At 31.9% G+C, this 15,638-nt stretch overlaps 1 protein-coding gene across 3 annotated transcripts in view; it reads left to right on the plus strand.

Annotated features, from left to right (window-relative positions):
* Positions 1-15,638, plus strand: part of LOC117119743 (hyalin-like) — a 49,101-nt gene that overhangs the window by 30,095 nt on the left and 3,368 nt on the right. For 2 of the 3 annotated variants that reach the window (XR_004447247.1, XM_033264646.1), the window contains exons 5-24: positions 2,310-2,549; positions 2,931-3,173; positions 3,960-4,205; positions 4,862-5,107; positions 5,808-6,053; positions 6,431-6,676; positions 7,094-7,339; positions 7,630-7,875; positions 8,878-9,149; positions 9,760-9,927; positions 10,361-10,402; positions 10,842-10,947; positions 11,157-11,312; positions 11,640-11,721; positions 12,183-12,297; positions 12,819-12,889; positions 13,321-13,435; positions 13,749-13,858; positions 14,450-14,558; positions 14,940-15,160. Coding sequence is in view for 2 of the 3 variants with exons in the window: in XM_033264646.1 (XP_033120537.1) it covers positions 2,310-2,549; positions 2,931-3,173; positions 3,960-4,205; positions 4,862-5,107; positions 5,808-6,053; positions 6,431-6,676; positions 7,094-7,339; positions 7,630-7,875; positions 8,878-9,149; positions 9,760-9,927; positions 10,361-10,402; positions 10,842-10,947; positions 11,157-11,312; positions 11,640-11,721; positions 12,183-12,297; positions 12,819-12,889; positions 13,321-13,435; positions 13,749-13,858; positions 14,450-14,558; positions 14,940-15,160 (3,526 nt within the window). In the remaining variant the exon portion in view is untranslated. The remainder of the gene's footprint in view (positions 1-2,309; positions 2,550-2,930; positions 3,174-3,959; positions 4,206-4,861; positions 5,108-5,807; positions 6,054-6,430; positions 6,677-7,093; positions 7,340-7,629; positions 7,876-8,877; positions 9,150-9,759; positions 9,928-10,360; positions 10,403-10,841; positions 10,948-11,156; positions 11,313-11,639; positions 11,722-12,182; positions 12,298-12,818; positions 12,890-13,320; positions 13,436-13,748; positions 13,859-14,449; positions 14,559-14,939; positions 15,161-15,638) is intronic. The other variant, XM_033264731.1, reaches the window with a different exon arrangement.

Consider the following 15,638-nt stretch of genomic DNA (forward strand, 5'->3'; position numbering starts at 1 on the left):
ACTTCATACTACGTCCGCACAAGCAAGTCACATCACCACACAACGTTCACCTTTCATCAGTTGCCTGACGATCGCAATAGCGTGAAACTCCGAGTAGCAACATTCTGTTCCAGCGACCTCCAGTTCTCTATAATGTATATATATATATGATATTGAAGGAATATATATATATATATATGTGCTTATATATATATGCTTATATATAATTGTAAATGTATTTAATTATGATGTATACAATGGTTAAATGTTAAAAGTTATATCATGCAAACAATATACTTCTACACTATGTTATTTACTTTTATTATTTGTATTTTTATATTTGCTATATTAACTTAATCCAAGTGTTTGTTTAATGTGTATTTTATTGTCACCTTGTATTTCTCAACATGTTACCTTTATTTTCAATCTCTCTCTCTTTCCCTGGGAGAGGTCCCTGCTGAATGGAAGCTGGGTAAAGTTATTCCAATTCACAAAGGTGGGGGGGGGGACTAGAAATAACTGTAACAATTATAGACCTATTTCCATTCTACCTACCTAATGAAAATCTTCGAACGAATTATTCATGATCATCTATATTCTTACCTTCTTAGAAATAATTCCATTTCCCCACATCAATCTGGTTTCCGTCCACTGCACAGCACTACTACTACACTTCTTCAGGTCACTGATTATATTTTAAATAATACTGATAATGGGATGATGACCGGTGCCATTTTTTTAGATCTTAAAAAAAGCATTTGACACCGTCCATCATCCCACACTTCTTAAAAAGCTGAAACAACAGGAACTCGATAACGTGGAACTTAAATGGTTGAACTCTTATCTGACTGACCGAAAGCAAATCACATCTATTAATGGAGAAAATTCTTCCCCAGCTTACATTCGGTGTGGGGTCCCTCAGGGATCAACTTTAGGACCTCTTGTTTTTATTATTTTTATTAATGACCTGAGTGTTCTGTCTTCATGTATGCTGACGACACTGCTATTTTTTATCTATCTGAATCAATTAATGACATTCAAATTACTTTTCAAAATGAACTTTCAAAATGTTTCTAAATGGCTGAATGAGAACAAACTCTCGTTAAATATTAACAAAACCAAATCGCTTCTGTTTGGGTCTAAGAAAAAATTACATGGTGCAGCAGATCTTGATATTAGGATTAGGGACGCTGCCATTCAAGCCGTTGACAGTTTTAAATAGCTTGGCATCTGGTTTGATCCATCACTTTCTTGGAATGTACATTTTGACAAACTTTGTTGTAAGGTGAGCGGTAAAATTTCTCTTCTGGGTAGATTACGTCGTTATATTGATAAACACTCTCTTAATTTACTCTATAAATCTCTCATATCACCTTTATTCGATTATTGTGATCCTGTTTGGGGAAATTGTGGTAAGGGTTTATTAGACAAATTACAGAAATTACAGAATAGAGCAGCACGCGTTATACTTAAGGCTGATCACCGTACAAATTTAGTTCAATTACATACTTCTCTTGGTTGGTCATTTCTTAACGAAAAGGAGAAATAACCATTTAGTCATCCTTGTTAACAAATACTTGAGTGGCAGAGTCCCTTTTCTTCAAAACACTTTCACCTCAGTTGACAGTGTTCATAACTATTCTACCAGATCCAGTTCTGCAGGAAATTTAATTTTGCCAAAATCAGAACTGAATCTGGTAGAAGTTTTACTTTTAGGGGTTCTCGTATTTGGAATGCGGGGGGTAGGTAATTTTTTCTCTTGGTTGGTCATTTCTTAACGAAAAGGAGAAATAACCATTTAGTCATCCTTGTTAACAAATACTTGAGTGGCAGAGTCCCTTTTCTTCAAAACACTTTCACCTCAGTTGACAGTGTTCATAACTATTCTACCAGATCCAGTTCTGCAGGAAATTTAATTTTGCCTAAAGTCAGAACTGAATCTGGTAGAAGTTTTACTTTTAGGGGTTCTCGTATTTGGAATGCGGGGGGTAGGTAATTTTTTTTTACTTCATTCTTGTTTTTTTTTTTTATGTTCTGTGTTGTTTCTCTTTCGATTTTAATGTTTTATGCGTACTGGGCCCTCTGGGAGAACAGTAACTTTTTACTGAAGAGGTAACCCAGTATAAAGAATAAATAAATATAAATATAAAAAAAAATTGTCCCCTCCCTTGTGCGTGTTAATAATTCTGAATTTGCATACTTTTTTTATTCAATAAAATTTCTTTTATTCAAGTACTGTAACTGTATAGCTATTTTTCTGTATAAATTAAAATAATATTTTATAAGAAAAAGAAAATTTATGTATTATTTAAATATTTCTCTCCCCTTAGACAATCAACAACCGTCTATAATATATTGTCCAGTTATCGTGACGAACTCACTAGAACCCAACAACCCTTGGGCAGTAGCTGAGTGGAATCCCGAATTCGAAGATAACTCAGACCATTTTTCAATAACCAGCAGTCACACAAGCGGCCAACAGTTTCCTCTTGGGCAGACAACCGTAGTGGTGACAGCTACAGACGCAGCCGAGAACAGTGCCACGTGCACATTTAGTGTTGAGATTAACGGTATATCACTGTTATTAAGTCTGCATATTAGAGGGTTTAGATTCTAATGTATATATTCACTCATGAAGCATTAGTGTTTTAGTGTAATTATTTATATTACCGGCAAAATTATTTAATAGACACATTACATGTTGTACTTTTTGCACAATCAATATTCGTGTTTTTAAATAAATATATATTATAAATAAATATATTATAATTATCTCATGTATCAACATGTTTGTATACGATTTATCCTATAGGGCTGTAACTAAAACATTCCTCTTTGGTTGTGCATAATATTCATCTTATGAAGTAACATGTTTTGTATACGATAACACGAACATTAATCCTATAATGTTGTAATAGTATTGAAATGAAACTTGTAATTTAATTTCAAAGACAATACACCACCGGTGTTTACGAACTGTCCTACTAGCATCACTGTAAACGCACCACTTGGGGAGGCTTTTGCAGTCGTTTCATGGCCTTTGTTGGTGGCAACGGATAACAGTCAGGATCCCCCCATATTTAATGAGACCAGTACAGAGGGCTCGTTTGGAATTGGTAACACTCGCCTGGCATTCAGCGCAACAGATGGCTCTGATAATACTGGACTATGCGTGTTTAGTATCACGGTTATAGGTAAAATGTAAAACAATACAATATACTCTAATAAGTGTTAGCTACACATATATGTATTAATTCCATATTATAAATATGTATATAGACTTTACAGCCTAGGTATAATTATCATATAATATCTATATGTATCATATAATGTCATGACGAGACAAGTTGTTTTACTTCTAGTCACGATCCCAATGATGGTGATCTATTATTTGTATTGTATTGTATTCTATTATTATTTCCATCATTTATTGAATAAATGTCATTTGAACTTGAACTATATAATAGTATCAATTGCAATGAGAGAAACAACACAAACATTTTCTTAAATCTCTTATTGAATTTAATTTTTCTTAATTCTGTAACTAAGAATTTATTTAAAAATTTACCGTACCTTTGATTGAGATGAAAAAAAAATTATAATAATTATAATCAAAATCTTCATCACTATATTTATCTTTATAATCACTGTAAATATTTTTGTAGCGCAACTTCAAAAATTATATAACGATTATTAAGATTCATTAAGAGAGGATTATTTTATTTAGTTTTATGTAAATATGCCTTACGCTTTCACGTTAGAGTAAAATTGTTAACAATTTAATAAAGAACTATAGCCGACCTATATTTAAATAAGCTGTAGAATAAAACCAAATTATTTGAAATATATTATTAAAATGATTAATATTGTAAGCTTATGTATTATTAGTACATTGATAATATTGAGGATTACAAAATAATTATTCATTATAGGTACTTTATCGTGTATAAAAATGCAATTTGTTTTCTATTTCTTCGTAGACGATGAACGTCCTTTATTTACATTTTGTCCCCCTGATGTTTATATTTCGACTGAGGTCGGCTTACCGTCTGCGTCCGCAAACTGGATTGAACCAGTTGCTGAGGACAATTCCGGCCTAGCGCCAACGATTTACCAAACAAGAGCTTCTGGAGAGCGGTTTTGGATAGGGACAGAGACCGTAACTTATGTAGCTACTGATACGTCTTATAATAACAACACTTGTGCTTTCATTGTAGTTGTTAACGGTAAGCCAGCCACAATATTTTATTATATGTCATTATCTATCTTTATTCATTTATACAGCAAATTAAGTCTACTCACTACTTACACAACAAAATAATAATATAATAATATAATATAATGTAATGATATAATGATATAATAATGTGAATATATTAGTTGATGTTCACAATGTAAGCATAGGACCAAGAAACTGGAAGAAAACATTCTTAACGACTAATTATTATTATTATTATTATTATTATTATTATTATTATTATTATTAATATTATTACTGTTATTACTATTATTACTATTGTTACTATTATTATTACTACTACAATTATTACTATATTTCCTACTACTATTACTATTGTTACTATTACTATTATTATTATTATTATTATTACTATTATTACTATTATTACTATTGTTACTATTGTTACTTTTATTACTATTATTACAATTATTACCATTTTTACTATTACCTTTATTACTATTATTATTATTATTATTATTATTATTATTATTATTATTATTATTATTATTATTATTAAACAATTAATAATACTGCGAAGTTGCTATTCCACTGTGGAAGTTGTCATCAGCTAAGTGACGATATTATATTGTATATCTAATTTCGTATTTCATATTCTTAAATTAGTGTGTTATGTCTCTGTAGATGACGAACCACCTCAGATTTCAAATTGCTCTGATAATATTGAGGAATCAGCTCCGGATACTAGTAATTTTGCAATCGTTACATGGTTACCGCCAGATATTACCGACAATTCTGGAAGTACGCCAACCGTCACCGCCAACTTCCAGCCTGGTGATAGTTTCATTCTTGGAGAAACGCGCGTTATTTACAATGCAACAGACGATGCGATGAACGCAAACACATGCACATTTACAATCACGATCAGTGGTATGTAAATTACGCAATTGGTGTTTTTTAACGCTCAGTGTTTTTCCTTAGATACAGCAGCGTATTTTCAGTAGCAGTTAAACTTTTATTAGAGCCATTATTATCTTTTTAAAAATATGATATTTGTCCAAATACAATGTTGGTTGGAATATTAAACAATCAATCAACCTATCATTAAAATTATGACACAATTCATTCCTTTCTTTGTTATTAACAGTACTTATTAATAAAGTAAGGTAAATAATATATCTATATAGCACTAGTATTGACCGACATTTTCGATGTTCACCAAATCAATACATTATTATTATCTTATATTGTGAACTTTATTTAGAAAGGCTAAATACATTGTATACAATCTAGATTAGTTAATTGATTAGTATAATAACAAGATTATACACACAGTCGATATTATGTTTTATATACTGATAATAAATAGGACACCAAACTCATTATATTTTCATATGAATTATTGATTTTAGTATTCTAGAGTCGTTAATTGATTAGTATAATAAGATTATACAAACAGTCGATATTATATTCTATCTATTGATAATAATTAGGACACCAAACTCGTTATATTTATATTATAGCAATTATTGATTTTAGTATTCATTCACAACGAATAAGCCTGATATACAAGTCAAATTCAAGTGTTCATACCGGTACCATATAGAGTATATTTTGTTTTTCTATTCAGATATTACTCCTCCAGTGTTTGTCAATTGTCCGTCTGACATGATGACGAATTCAGATCCAAATGAGGCGACGACTATTGTAACTTGGGATCTGTTGAACTCCACGGACAATAGTGGTTTGATCCCAACAATCAGTGACCCGGATTTAACTTCGATAGAACTTCGAATAGGAATTCACCAGATAGTATTCACTGCTGAAGATACGTTTGGGAATATCGATTTCTGTCAATTTAACGTTACAGTTATAGGTACACAAATTAATTGAAATCAATATTATCATATTAATTAAAGCAGCGTATAGTCCAGTTGGCTAACTCGAGGTAATCGAACCATGTGCTCTCAACCATTGATACCCGTAGAGGCGTAAGGCAATTTTGCCTTGTGTTTCTTATTCGGGCTTTGTTTGAGAAAGTATACACCTTTTTCCTGAAAGTTGTCCCCTGAGACAGACCATTTTCTGACCTCCTTCACAACACATACATATTGTAGGAGACCCACAGAATCGTGATGTTTACTGCATTTGTCACTTACTTTAATGAAAAATTTAGACAAAAAACAAATGAGCAATAGACCTACATCCAAAACTACAAGTAGCTGTAAATAGTTTATTTAACCTAAATTTTAGATAATGAACCACCGGTGTTTCTCAACTGTCCGAACAATCGAACTGTTTCAACGGATCACAGAATGTCCACGGCAACAGTCAACTGGGACGAGCTTGTAATCACAGATAATTCTGGAGACCCGATTACCGTGCACCACTCACATCTGACAGGCCACGGTTTCCCAATAGGTTACCACACTGTAAACATTACTGCCGTGGACTCATCATGGAACTCTGTAACTTGTATCTTTAATGTTTTAATCGAAGGTAAGCGTCAGAAAAGATTACGCAATTATGATATTCTGTGTTTGCATTTGCCTTTTGGAGTCTCTGTTTACCTTGTAGAACTAAACAACGATTTAAAAAAAGAACAGACCAAGCATTCATTATCGTCCCTTCTACTACATTCAAATTTTGTAAAAACAATTATTTCATTTCATTGTTTTCGTTTCATCTTTCATTTCTGAAATTCATATCTATAGAATAATAAAATAAACATGGTGACCATAAGAAAGAAAAAGTAGCTTTACCTTATATTCGGGAACAGTAGACTTACCTTATATTCGGGCACAGTAGGCTTACCTTATATTCGGGCACAGTAGGCTTACCTTATATTCGGGCACGGTAGGCTTACATTAGTTTTTCATTACTATTATACACATAAATTAATTTTATCGATATTAGATTCTGAGGCTCCTGTGTTTCACAACTGTCCCACGGACATTTTCCTCGAGACGCTGCACAGGTCTTCCTTCAACAACGGATACTGGGATGATGTCGAAATAACCGACAATTCTGGCTTGACATCAAATGTTACCACGAATTATGAGTCGGGAGACGTATTCTATCTTGGCCAGTCACATGTTGTTTACAGCGCTACTGACGCTGCTTCTAATATGGAAAACTGCTCATTCACTGTTGTAGTGCTTGGTAATATTTCAATTTTTATTGCTGTCATAGAAACACAATAAATAATGCGTATAATTTTACCACCTCCCTATTTGGACATTCTGCAATGAGATTAACATTTTTTCAAGATCAGAATAAACAGGAATAACATTTGTTTCTATAACATTGTGTAATTGGTTATATAATTTACTTAAATATTTTTTTTGCCAACAATCCACCAGGAAACGACGCTTCCAGTTACAGATACTTTTTTTTTGTATTTTACTCATAATTTGATTTTTATTTTGTGTGTCCATGTGTTTATTTCTTAGATACTGAAAACCCATATTTTACGTTCTGCCCTCCGGATATTTCGATCAATACTGAAAACGGGGTGAATACTGCAGTGGTAAATTGGAATTCTCCCAATGCATCTGATAATTCTCAAATCGAGCCTGTCATCACCTCAGATTATAATTCTGGGGATATATTTCAGATGCATATAACTACAGTTACATACAAAGCTAGAGATGATGCGGGGAATATTGGAATATGTCAGTTCGAAGTAGATGTAATCGGTGAGTACGTATGATTAGCTACGGTGTGTAACAAGGAAAACAACTCTTATGACATTTTGATAACAGTAAAGAATGTCTGAATCTGAATCTGGTAATTTAAACAATGAACGTTTGTTTGTTGTATCTAAAAGATAAGAATTTGATGATTTTCCTCTTCTTTTGAAACAGACAATAATAATAATAATAATAATAATAATAATAATAATAATAATAATAATAATAATAATTAGTCGTTCAGATTTTTTCTTCCAGTTTCTGGGTCCTTACCTTGTGAACATCAATAATATATTCACATTATTATATCATTATATTGTATTATTGTATCATTATATCATTATATCATTTTATTGTATTATTGTATCATTATTATGTTGTGTGAGTAGTGAGTAGACCTAATTTACTGTATAAATGAATAAAGATAAATAATGAAATATAATCAAATATTGTGGCTGGCTTACCGTCAACAAATACGATGAGAGCAAAGTGTTAATAATATTAATAATAATAATAATAAAATAATAATAATAATATTAATAATAATAATAATAATAATAGTAATAATAATAATAAAATAATAATAATAATAATAGTAATAATAATAATAATAATAATAATAATAATAATAATAATAATTATGATACTCATATAACAATAATAATAATAATAATAACAATTTATATAGCGAATGAGACTGGGTCTCAAAGCGCTGAGTTTGTACTAAGAAGTGTTATGATACCAGTGTTAAGGAATAACGTTGTTTGTATTGGTAAATTCAAAAATTTAATTTTGACATTTAAAGCCAGAACAATTGATTTGACATTATAGCCTTACCAAATCAATTCTTCCTATAATAGAAAGCAAACTTACCCCAAACATTCTATACGGTTCAATTCACAAAGATATCCTTCAATCTAACAAAGCCTCATCAACGCTAAATAATACATGCGATCATGTTATTTTATATATATGTTACAATAATGTATTCGACCTCTTGGTTTTCAGACAATGAACCGCCGTACTTCATCAATATGACTGGTGACATAGAGATTTTCATTGATGCTACAAAAACTAACACATCTGTAGAATGGAAGGAACCTCTGGCTGCTGATAATTCTTTGATCGAGCCAACAATTTCATCAACACGCACATCTGGGGACATTTTTAGTATTGGAGTTACTAGAGTTGTTTATACTGCAGTAGACCAACTTGGAAACGAGAGAAGTTTCACATTTTCTGTGAATATTCGCGTGGCATTCGCTAATTTAGAATCATTGGTGAGTATCAATGTTACACGTTCTTAAAATAACATTTCAATTTCCCTCAGGAATTATTCTGTATTTGTACACCATCAAAACACGTAAATTATGTGGGTGAAACATTTTATATATCTATAGACAATATATGTTTGAAGAAACAACATCATTAGACATAAATTAACTATATATCCTTAGATTTAAAATGGAAAGAAAATTAGGAATAATTCCATTTCTTGATTACAAAGTTAGAAATTTAACATAAAAAGTGGAAATTTTTCTCTACACATTGTATTAGTTGAACCTAAATATTTAGAATTTGTTATAAAAATATAAACGTACCCCAGTTTCACCTTCATGCGTTATTCATTATAAATGATAATTGATATGGAATGTATTGTTAGTATATTTCTTGTTACCGTCAGAGCCTCTGCTCGGAGCAGGTTGACTCTCATGGATATCAAGATTGTTTTGTTGCACTATTTTCACAAATTCAGTTTTCCTTTCAACAAATTTTAGTAATACTTTATGAAAGACCTATGTAATATTGTTTTATATTTTTGTGTAAATAAAATTTGTTTTTTTGACATTCCTCATTTTGGTAACATACTTGTTTTAAAACGTTGTTCAGATCAATGGAACATCTGAAGGAGACATTCTGCATATATCTGCAATTGCTTCGAATTTGGCAAATACAAGACCACTCTCAACAGAAGAAATTGAACAGTTAGCGTCCGTCCTTACTGTAATGGCATCCGAAGATGTTGTATCAGATCGAGAAGTAGAGGAAATTACTGAGGTATAGTAGTTTGATCTCCCATTGACTAGAAATATTATCTTAAATTGTGGAAAAGCACATAAAATTTTCTCTGCGGAGAAAAAAAAAATGTTTGAAAAACACATATTCTTTAGAATAATATGTATGGTCTGAGGCCTTTTTAGGATTTCAACACAAGACTAGCATATTAATGTTATCAGCGGCTTTTTATAACTAATTTTATTAAATATATTGTCAAAAATAATTCAATAATTAAATTGAAACCAGGCATTGGAGTAAATAAGACATAAGGGGATGACATAAGGGATGTTTAATAAATAACCAGAATAAGTTAAATATTCACATTTTTGAATATTAACAAACTGGAGAAAAAGAGGCCTAAATCCCGATTTTGTAGCATATAATATTACTTTCTTATTATGAATAACTGTTTTATCATTTTACCTCAAAACAGGATGTTGTTGCTGTGACCAACGCCGTTCTAAATAACAATAAGGTACGTTTATCAACTGTGTTACAATATACAGTACCTATCGCGGGCAGTGCACTTTTTTTCCCGCACTTCGCCTATGAGCTTCGCGTTCCACATTTTGCGTTCCACATTTTTCTTGGTTTTGCGTCGAACTAAATATAGGATTTTACAAAATCAACTTTAAACAGGCAATCCAAATGGCTACTACGTGCTACGTGACGTAATAAGTTGGAAATTATGATACGCCATTAGCGTCTATACAAAACATAATGCTACGCTCGCTATTAAATTTACTGTGGAATGCATTTTAATTACTGGTAGAGTAACCCTTGCAATAGCACAAAATACTATACTACAGGTCCGATGTTTCAGTTTCGTCTGGCCATCGGGCACTGTAAAGATAACAATATACTAATTAATATACTGTTATTTAGTGATGAGTTTTGGGGGGTTTTTTTTCAAGGAAATCAAAAAACAAGTTGATATCATCATTGCTACAGAGAAGTTGATTCAAAAAGTTGTTATTACAGAGATGAACACAAGTTTCGTCCGGCCGTCGGGCAAAGTTGGTAAGCGCAGCTTGATAATTCATTGGACAAAATCTAAGTAAATCTACAGCACATTAGTGATTGTTGAATGCATACAAATACAAACGATGTGTTTCAATTATAAAAACGATACAAATTTGTCTGAGTTATATGCAGGTTTACCAAGGACTTATAGCTGTTATATTCCTTGATTTTACTGATCTTTAATTTCGTTTATAACTCACTCTTAGTTTCCAATATTGGACCGATTGATGCTTTCAAATGGTCATGCCATTTTAGAGAAGAGGAGGGCGTCCTAAGTTCAACAAGAGACAGTTCTACTGAAAAAGAATCCAGCGATAAGTGTTTTGTCAAGTTAGATCCAAAGTCAGCCAAAGATATAACAGGTATGTCAGATACTGATTAATCAACAAGTAATAATACATAAAAGAGTTAACTGTCAAATCATCGATTAGGTCGTAATTATACAGTCATAACCAGGTCATCACATTTGTTAAACCATGGTGTAAAATCCACCCATACAATCATAAAAATATTTACAATTCTCTATACAGATACGACAAGTTTAATAACCAGACCTAATTCACCATAATCTGGCTTATTTCTGTCATCTACCAGACCTATGTTTATTTAGTTGGTCTATATTATTGTTTAAATGAATTATACAGTAATTTATTATCAAAATGCTACACAGTATTCAATCTGTTTTTCAGAATCGGCGACAATTATTGCTACTTACTACGATAGGAAAGTGATTGCTGAAACAACAAGCGAAACATTTGACATTGACAGCAGGTGAGTTGTAGATAATGCCGATTAAAACGATGATGATGATTATGATGATGGTGGTGATGATGGTAATGATATGATAATGCTGATTATAATAGTGATAATGCTGATTATAATAGTGATAATGCTGATTATAATAGTGATAATGCTCATTATAATATTGACATAGATGATGATGGGTAATGGTATTCTGAGGATGGTAATATTGATTGTGACCATTTCATGAGAATGATAATGATGACAAAAATATGGATAGCCTCCGAGTAGAACATTGTTTTATAATTATCGAAATTTAAATTACATTTTAATAATATTATTGACCAGCGGATTGGTTGATGTATTGATTGTTGCTGTTAGTGTTGATTATGATACTAAAAATGATGATGATGGCAATAAGGATGATAAAAACGCTGATCATAACTATGACAATAATTTCAATAATAATAATAACGATGTTTGTACTCCAGTGACGGTGATATCGACGTTGCTTATACACTTGCAAGTGGTCTTTTGTCATACAGTATATCAAGTAATAGTACAACATACTCAGTAGGCGTGGAATTCTCAATGGAGTTAGATCAGGTAAGATATGCAGTATAGTTGATGTGACACGGTGGATACATGGTTGCTATATATATATATATATATACTGTCTCTTATACACATCTAGATGTGTATAAATAAAGGCCTATTTGAATATGTATAATTATATATTTATATATACTCAAATAGGCCTTTAATTTAAACCCTTCCTTATGTTGTACAGAACAAGTTGATGCGACACGTTGGCTTTGTCGTTCCTTACTCGAGACAATATTGTTGTCGTTTGCAGTAGGGCCAAAGACTTATTATTGAGGTGGAAGCTACAGGAGCCCAGCCTACTGCCTGCGTGCACCTGGGTGTGACAGCGACGTTGTTTCGTCATCAAAGGGTGGAGCCCTGTTCTGAACACCTATGCCGATAGTGCTCATATATTTCCGAACTGTTTTTATTTTAAGTAGTTCAAGTTGAATTTATTTACTGCCTGTGGTTCTTTGTTGTAAAGAGCATTGATGCTTTTTGTGGAATGCGCTATAAAATAACTGACTCATTTATTATTACAGACACTTATACATTCGGACGTAACGTATTTCAAAGAAAATGCACGTTGTGTATTTTGGGAAGAGATTAAAAGGTATAGTTTATAGAAAATGCATTTGGCCGTGGTACGCAATTTAACAACATAACTATTATAACCAAATAACGTCAATGTCATAGTATTTATGTTTTCCCTAACATTTATATGGATTTGAAGTGAACTTACACATGTTTTTTCAACATTAACATTACTAATCATATTTTATCGTTTATGTTTTATTGTTAAATAGGCCTATTCATTAACATTTGTATTATTTATTATTATTACTATTGTTGTTTTGTGGTTTTTGTTTTTTATTTTTTATTTTGTTATTATTATTATTATTATTATTGGTTTTATTATTTATTTAACTTATGATATAATTACGGTTAATAATAATTATAAATAATTATTTCGTCTATTCGTATATACCTATGCACATTCGATTTTTGTTTCGGAATGTTCATGTAGAATCTGATATGTTTCAGGGTTTGGTCAACCACCGGCTGTAAACGAACTGGAAGTAGTGGCAACCATGTTAAATGTAAATGTGAACACACGACAACATTTGGTATATTTACCCCGGTTGATAAACCCGAACAGGTATATAAATATTATCAGATCCCTTTTGTATATATGTCAATAACATTAATACATTTGACAAATCTGTCATTCTTATCAATGTTTAAATAAGTAACCTTGAGTGCATGTTCTATACACCAGTTTGCAGATCTATCAAGTCTACATTTATTTTGAATCCAATTCAATCATAAGTTGTTTGCATTTGCTTTCACATTATTTTTCCTTCTATAACTTAATCACATGACCAGAGATAAAAAAAAATTAAGTGGTCGTGTGTTTAATGATTTTTTAATTCAGTGTTAGGTTGGATTGACTCGATTACCGTATCTTTCAGAACGATGAGTTCGACTTTGCCAGACTCGGTGAAAGATTAGGCATATACAGTGTGTGCCTTATCTCGATGATAGCATTATTATACATTATGAAGTTTATCAATTCAACGTGGTGAGAATATTGTAGTTTTTTTATTATGGTAAAATTAAAATTGGTATTGAGTAACTCCTCTTAAAACCTGTAGGAAAGGTCACTAAAGACAACATTTATATCAGTTATTGTCCTTTTATTCAGCTCTTTCTTTTAGCTGTACTTTTTTATTCAACTTTATTTAACGAGGGTGACTCTACAGCTGTGCTGACTTAAAGGGGTCCTCAGCTACAGAACAAAAACAAAAACAAAACAAAAATTTAAAAAAAATATCAATTTGAAAAAATAAAACAGTTAATACATTCAGCATGAAATTATTTTCAAGAAAAACACTGAACAAAAAAGGGCCAACTTTGTCGCTTTATTAAACTTTTCAGAAGTGTCAATTAAACATATCAACCGGCCAATCAGAAGACTACAACACACGCACTTCTTAAAATCCGTTTACGTGCTTTTACCTTGTTGTTTTGTGAGACTTAAGCACAATGTCCTAGGTGTAAAGCTTCACTGAAAGGTCTATGGAAGTATGTATACGAATGCCTTTTACATTTATATAAACAAGCTTACTAATGATTAGTAAATTACAATTCTCTTCATTTGTTATGACTTAAGGGGCTTGTTCAGAGGACCTGAAACTGTGTTCATTTACTCAAATTTGCTACTGGCAACACTGTGCGTCATGGTAGCGTTCGTTGTAAATTCTGAAACTGTTGACTACCCAGTAAGTGGGAAACATTTTATGTTGTACCTGTAAATCTCAGTTTTTAGTAACATAAGTTTGTTAAGCTTGTCTATTTATTTTATTATTTTTAGTAGAAATTTATTTTAGTGAATGTTCCTCTCCTGTTTCTATTATATTTAGGTCAGTGTGGTACATGGTAATTGATTCTAAACCTGTATAAAATGAAAGCACTGTCATGCAGGCGAGTGCTTCTAATAGGAAAAAAAAGGGAAAAAAAGAAAAAATAAGAAAAAAAAACGTTCATTGACTTCATAACTTTGTTGTTCGGTTTATTGGTTGATTTAAATAACTGTTGACTGACTGATTGTATGTGTTTGCCGTATAAATAATATTCCATATTGATATTTTGTGTCTTCAAAGCTCGTTTGCAGTATATTCGGCGTACTTCTTCATTTCTTCTACATGGCTACTCTTCTCTGGCTAATTTACGAGAGCATATACCTCTTTATGCGGGCCCACAGGTACAGCATCACCGGTAGTATACCGAAAAGGTCGGCCTATTTTACATTTGCATGGGGCGGGGCTGCAGTCATTGCAGCCATATTTTTCGGAATTCAACAAGGTTACGACGAAAATGAAGGGTGAGACGCATCTGATTTTATTTTGTTTAAGCTGCAGCAGTTGATGTTGCACATGTTGTTGTTGATGTTGTTGTGGCTGTGCTGCTGCTGGTTTTTCTATTGTTCTGCTAGTGTTGCAGTTGCAGCTTTAGTTGCTATTGCTTTTGCTGTTATTAAGCTGTTGCTTTTGATGTTGCTGCTGGGTCTGGTGCCTTTAATGTTGTGTTTGTTGTTGCTGATGCTGCTGTTGCTTTTGTTGAGTTTTTGGTTTGTTGCTTTTGCTACTGATTCTGCTAGTACTGGCACTAATACTGGTGCTGCCTGTTGCTGTTTTTGCTGCTGTTGTTGTTGTTGCTGTTACTGTGCCTTTTGCTCAGTTGCCGCTGCTGCTATTGTTGATGGTACTGGTTCTGAGTTGTTGTTGTTATTATGTTATTATATATATATATATATATATATATATATATATATATATATATATATATATATATATATATAT

This window comes from Anneissia japonica, unplaced genomic scaffold, assembly GCF_011630105.1.
Source record: "Anneissia japonica isolate Jap-2015-1 unplaced genomic scaffold, ASM1163010v1 scaffold287957_len1322810_cov207, whole genome shotgun sequence".
NCBI classification, from domain to species: Eukaryota; Metazoa; Echinodermata; class Crinoidea; order Comatulida; family Comatulidae; genus Anneissia; species Anneissia japonica.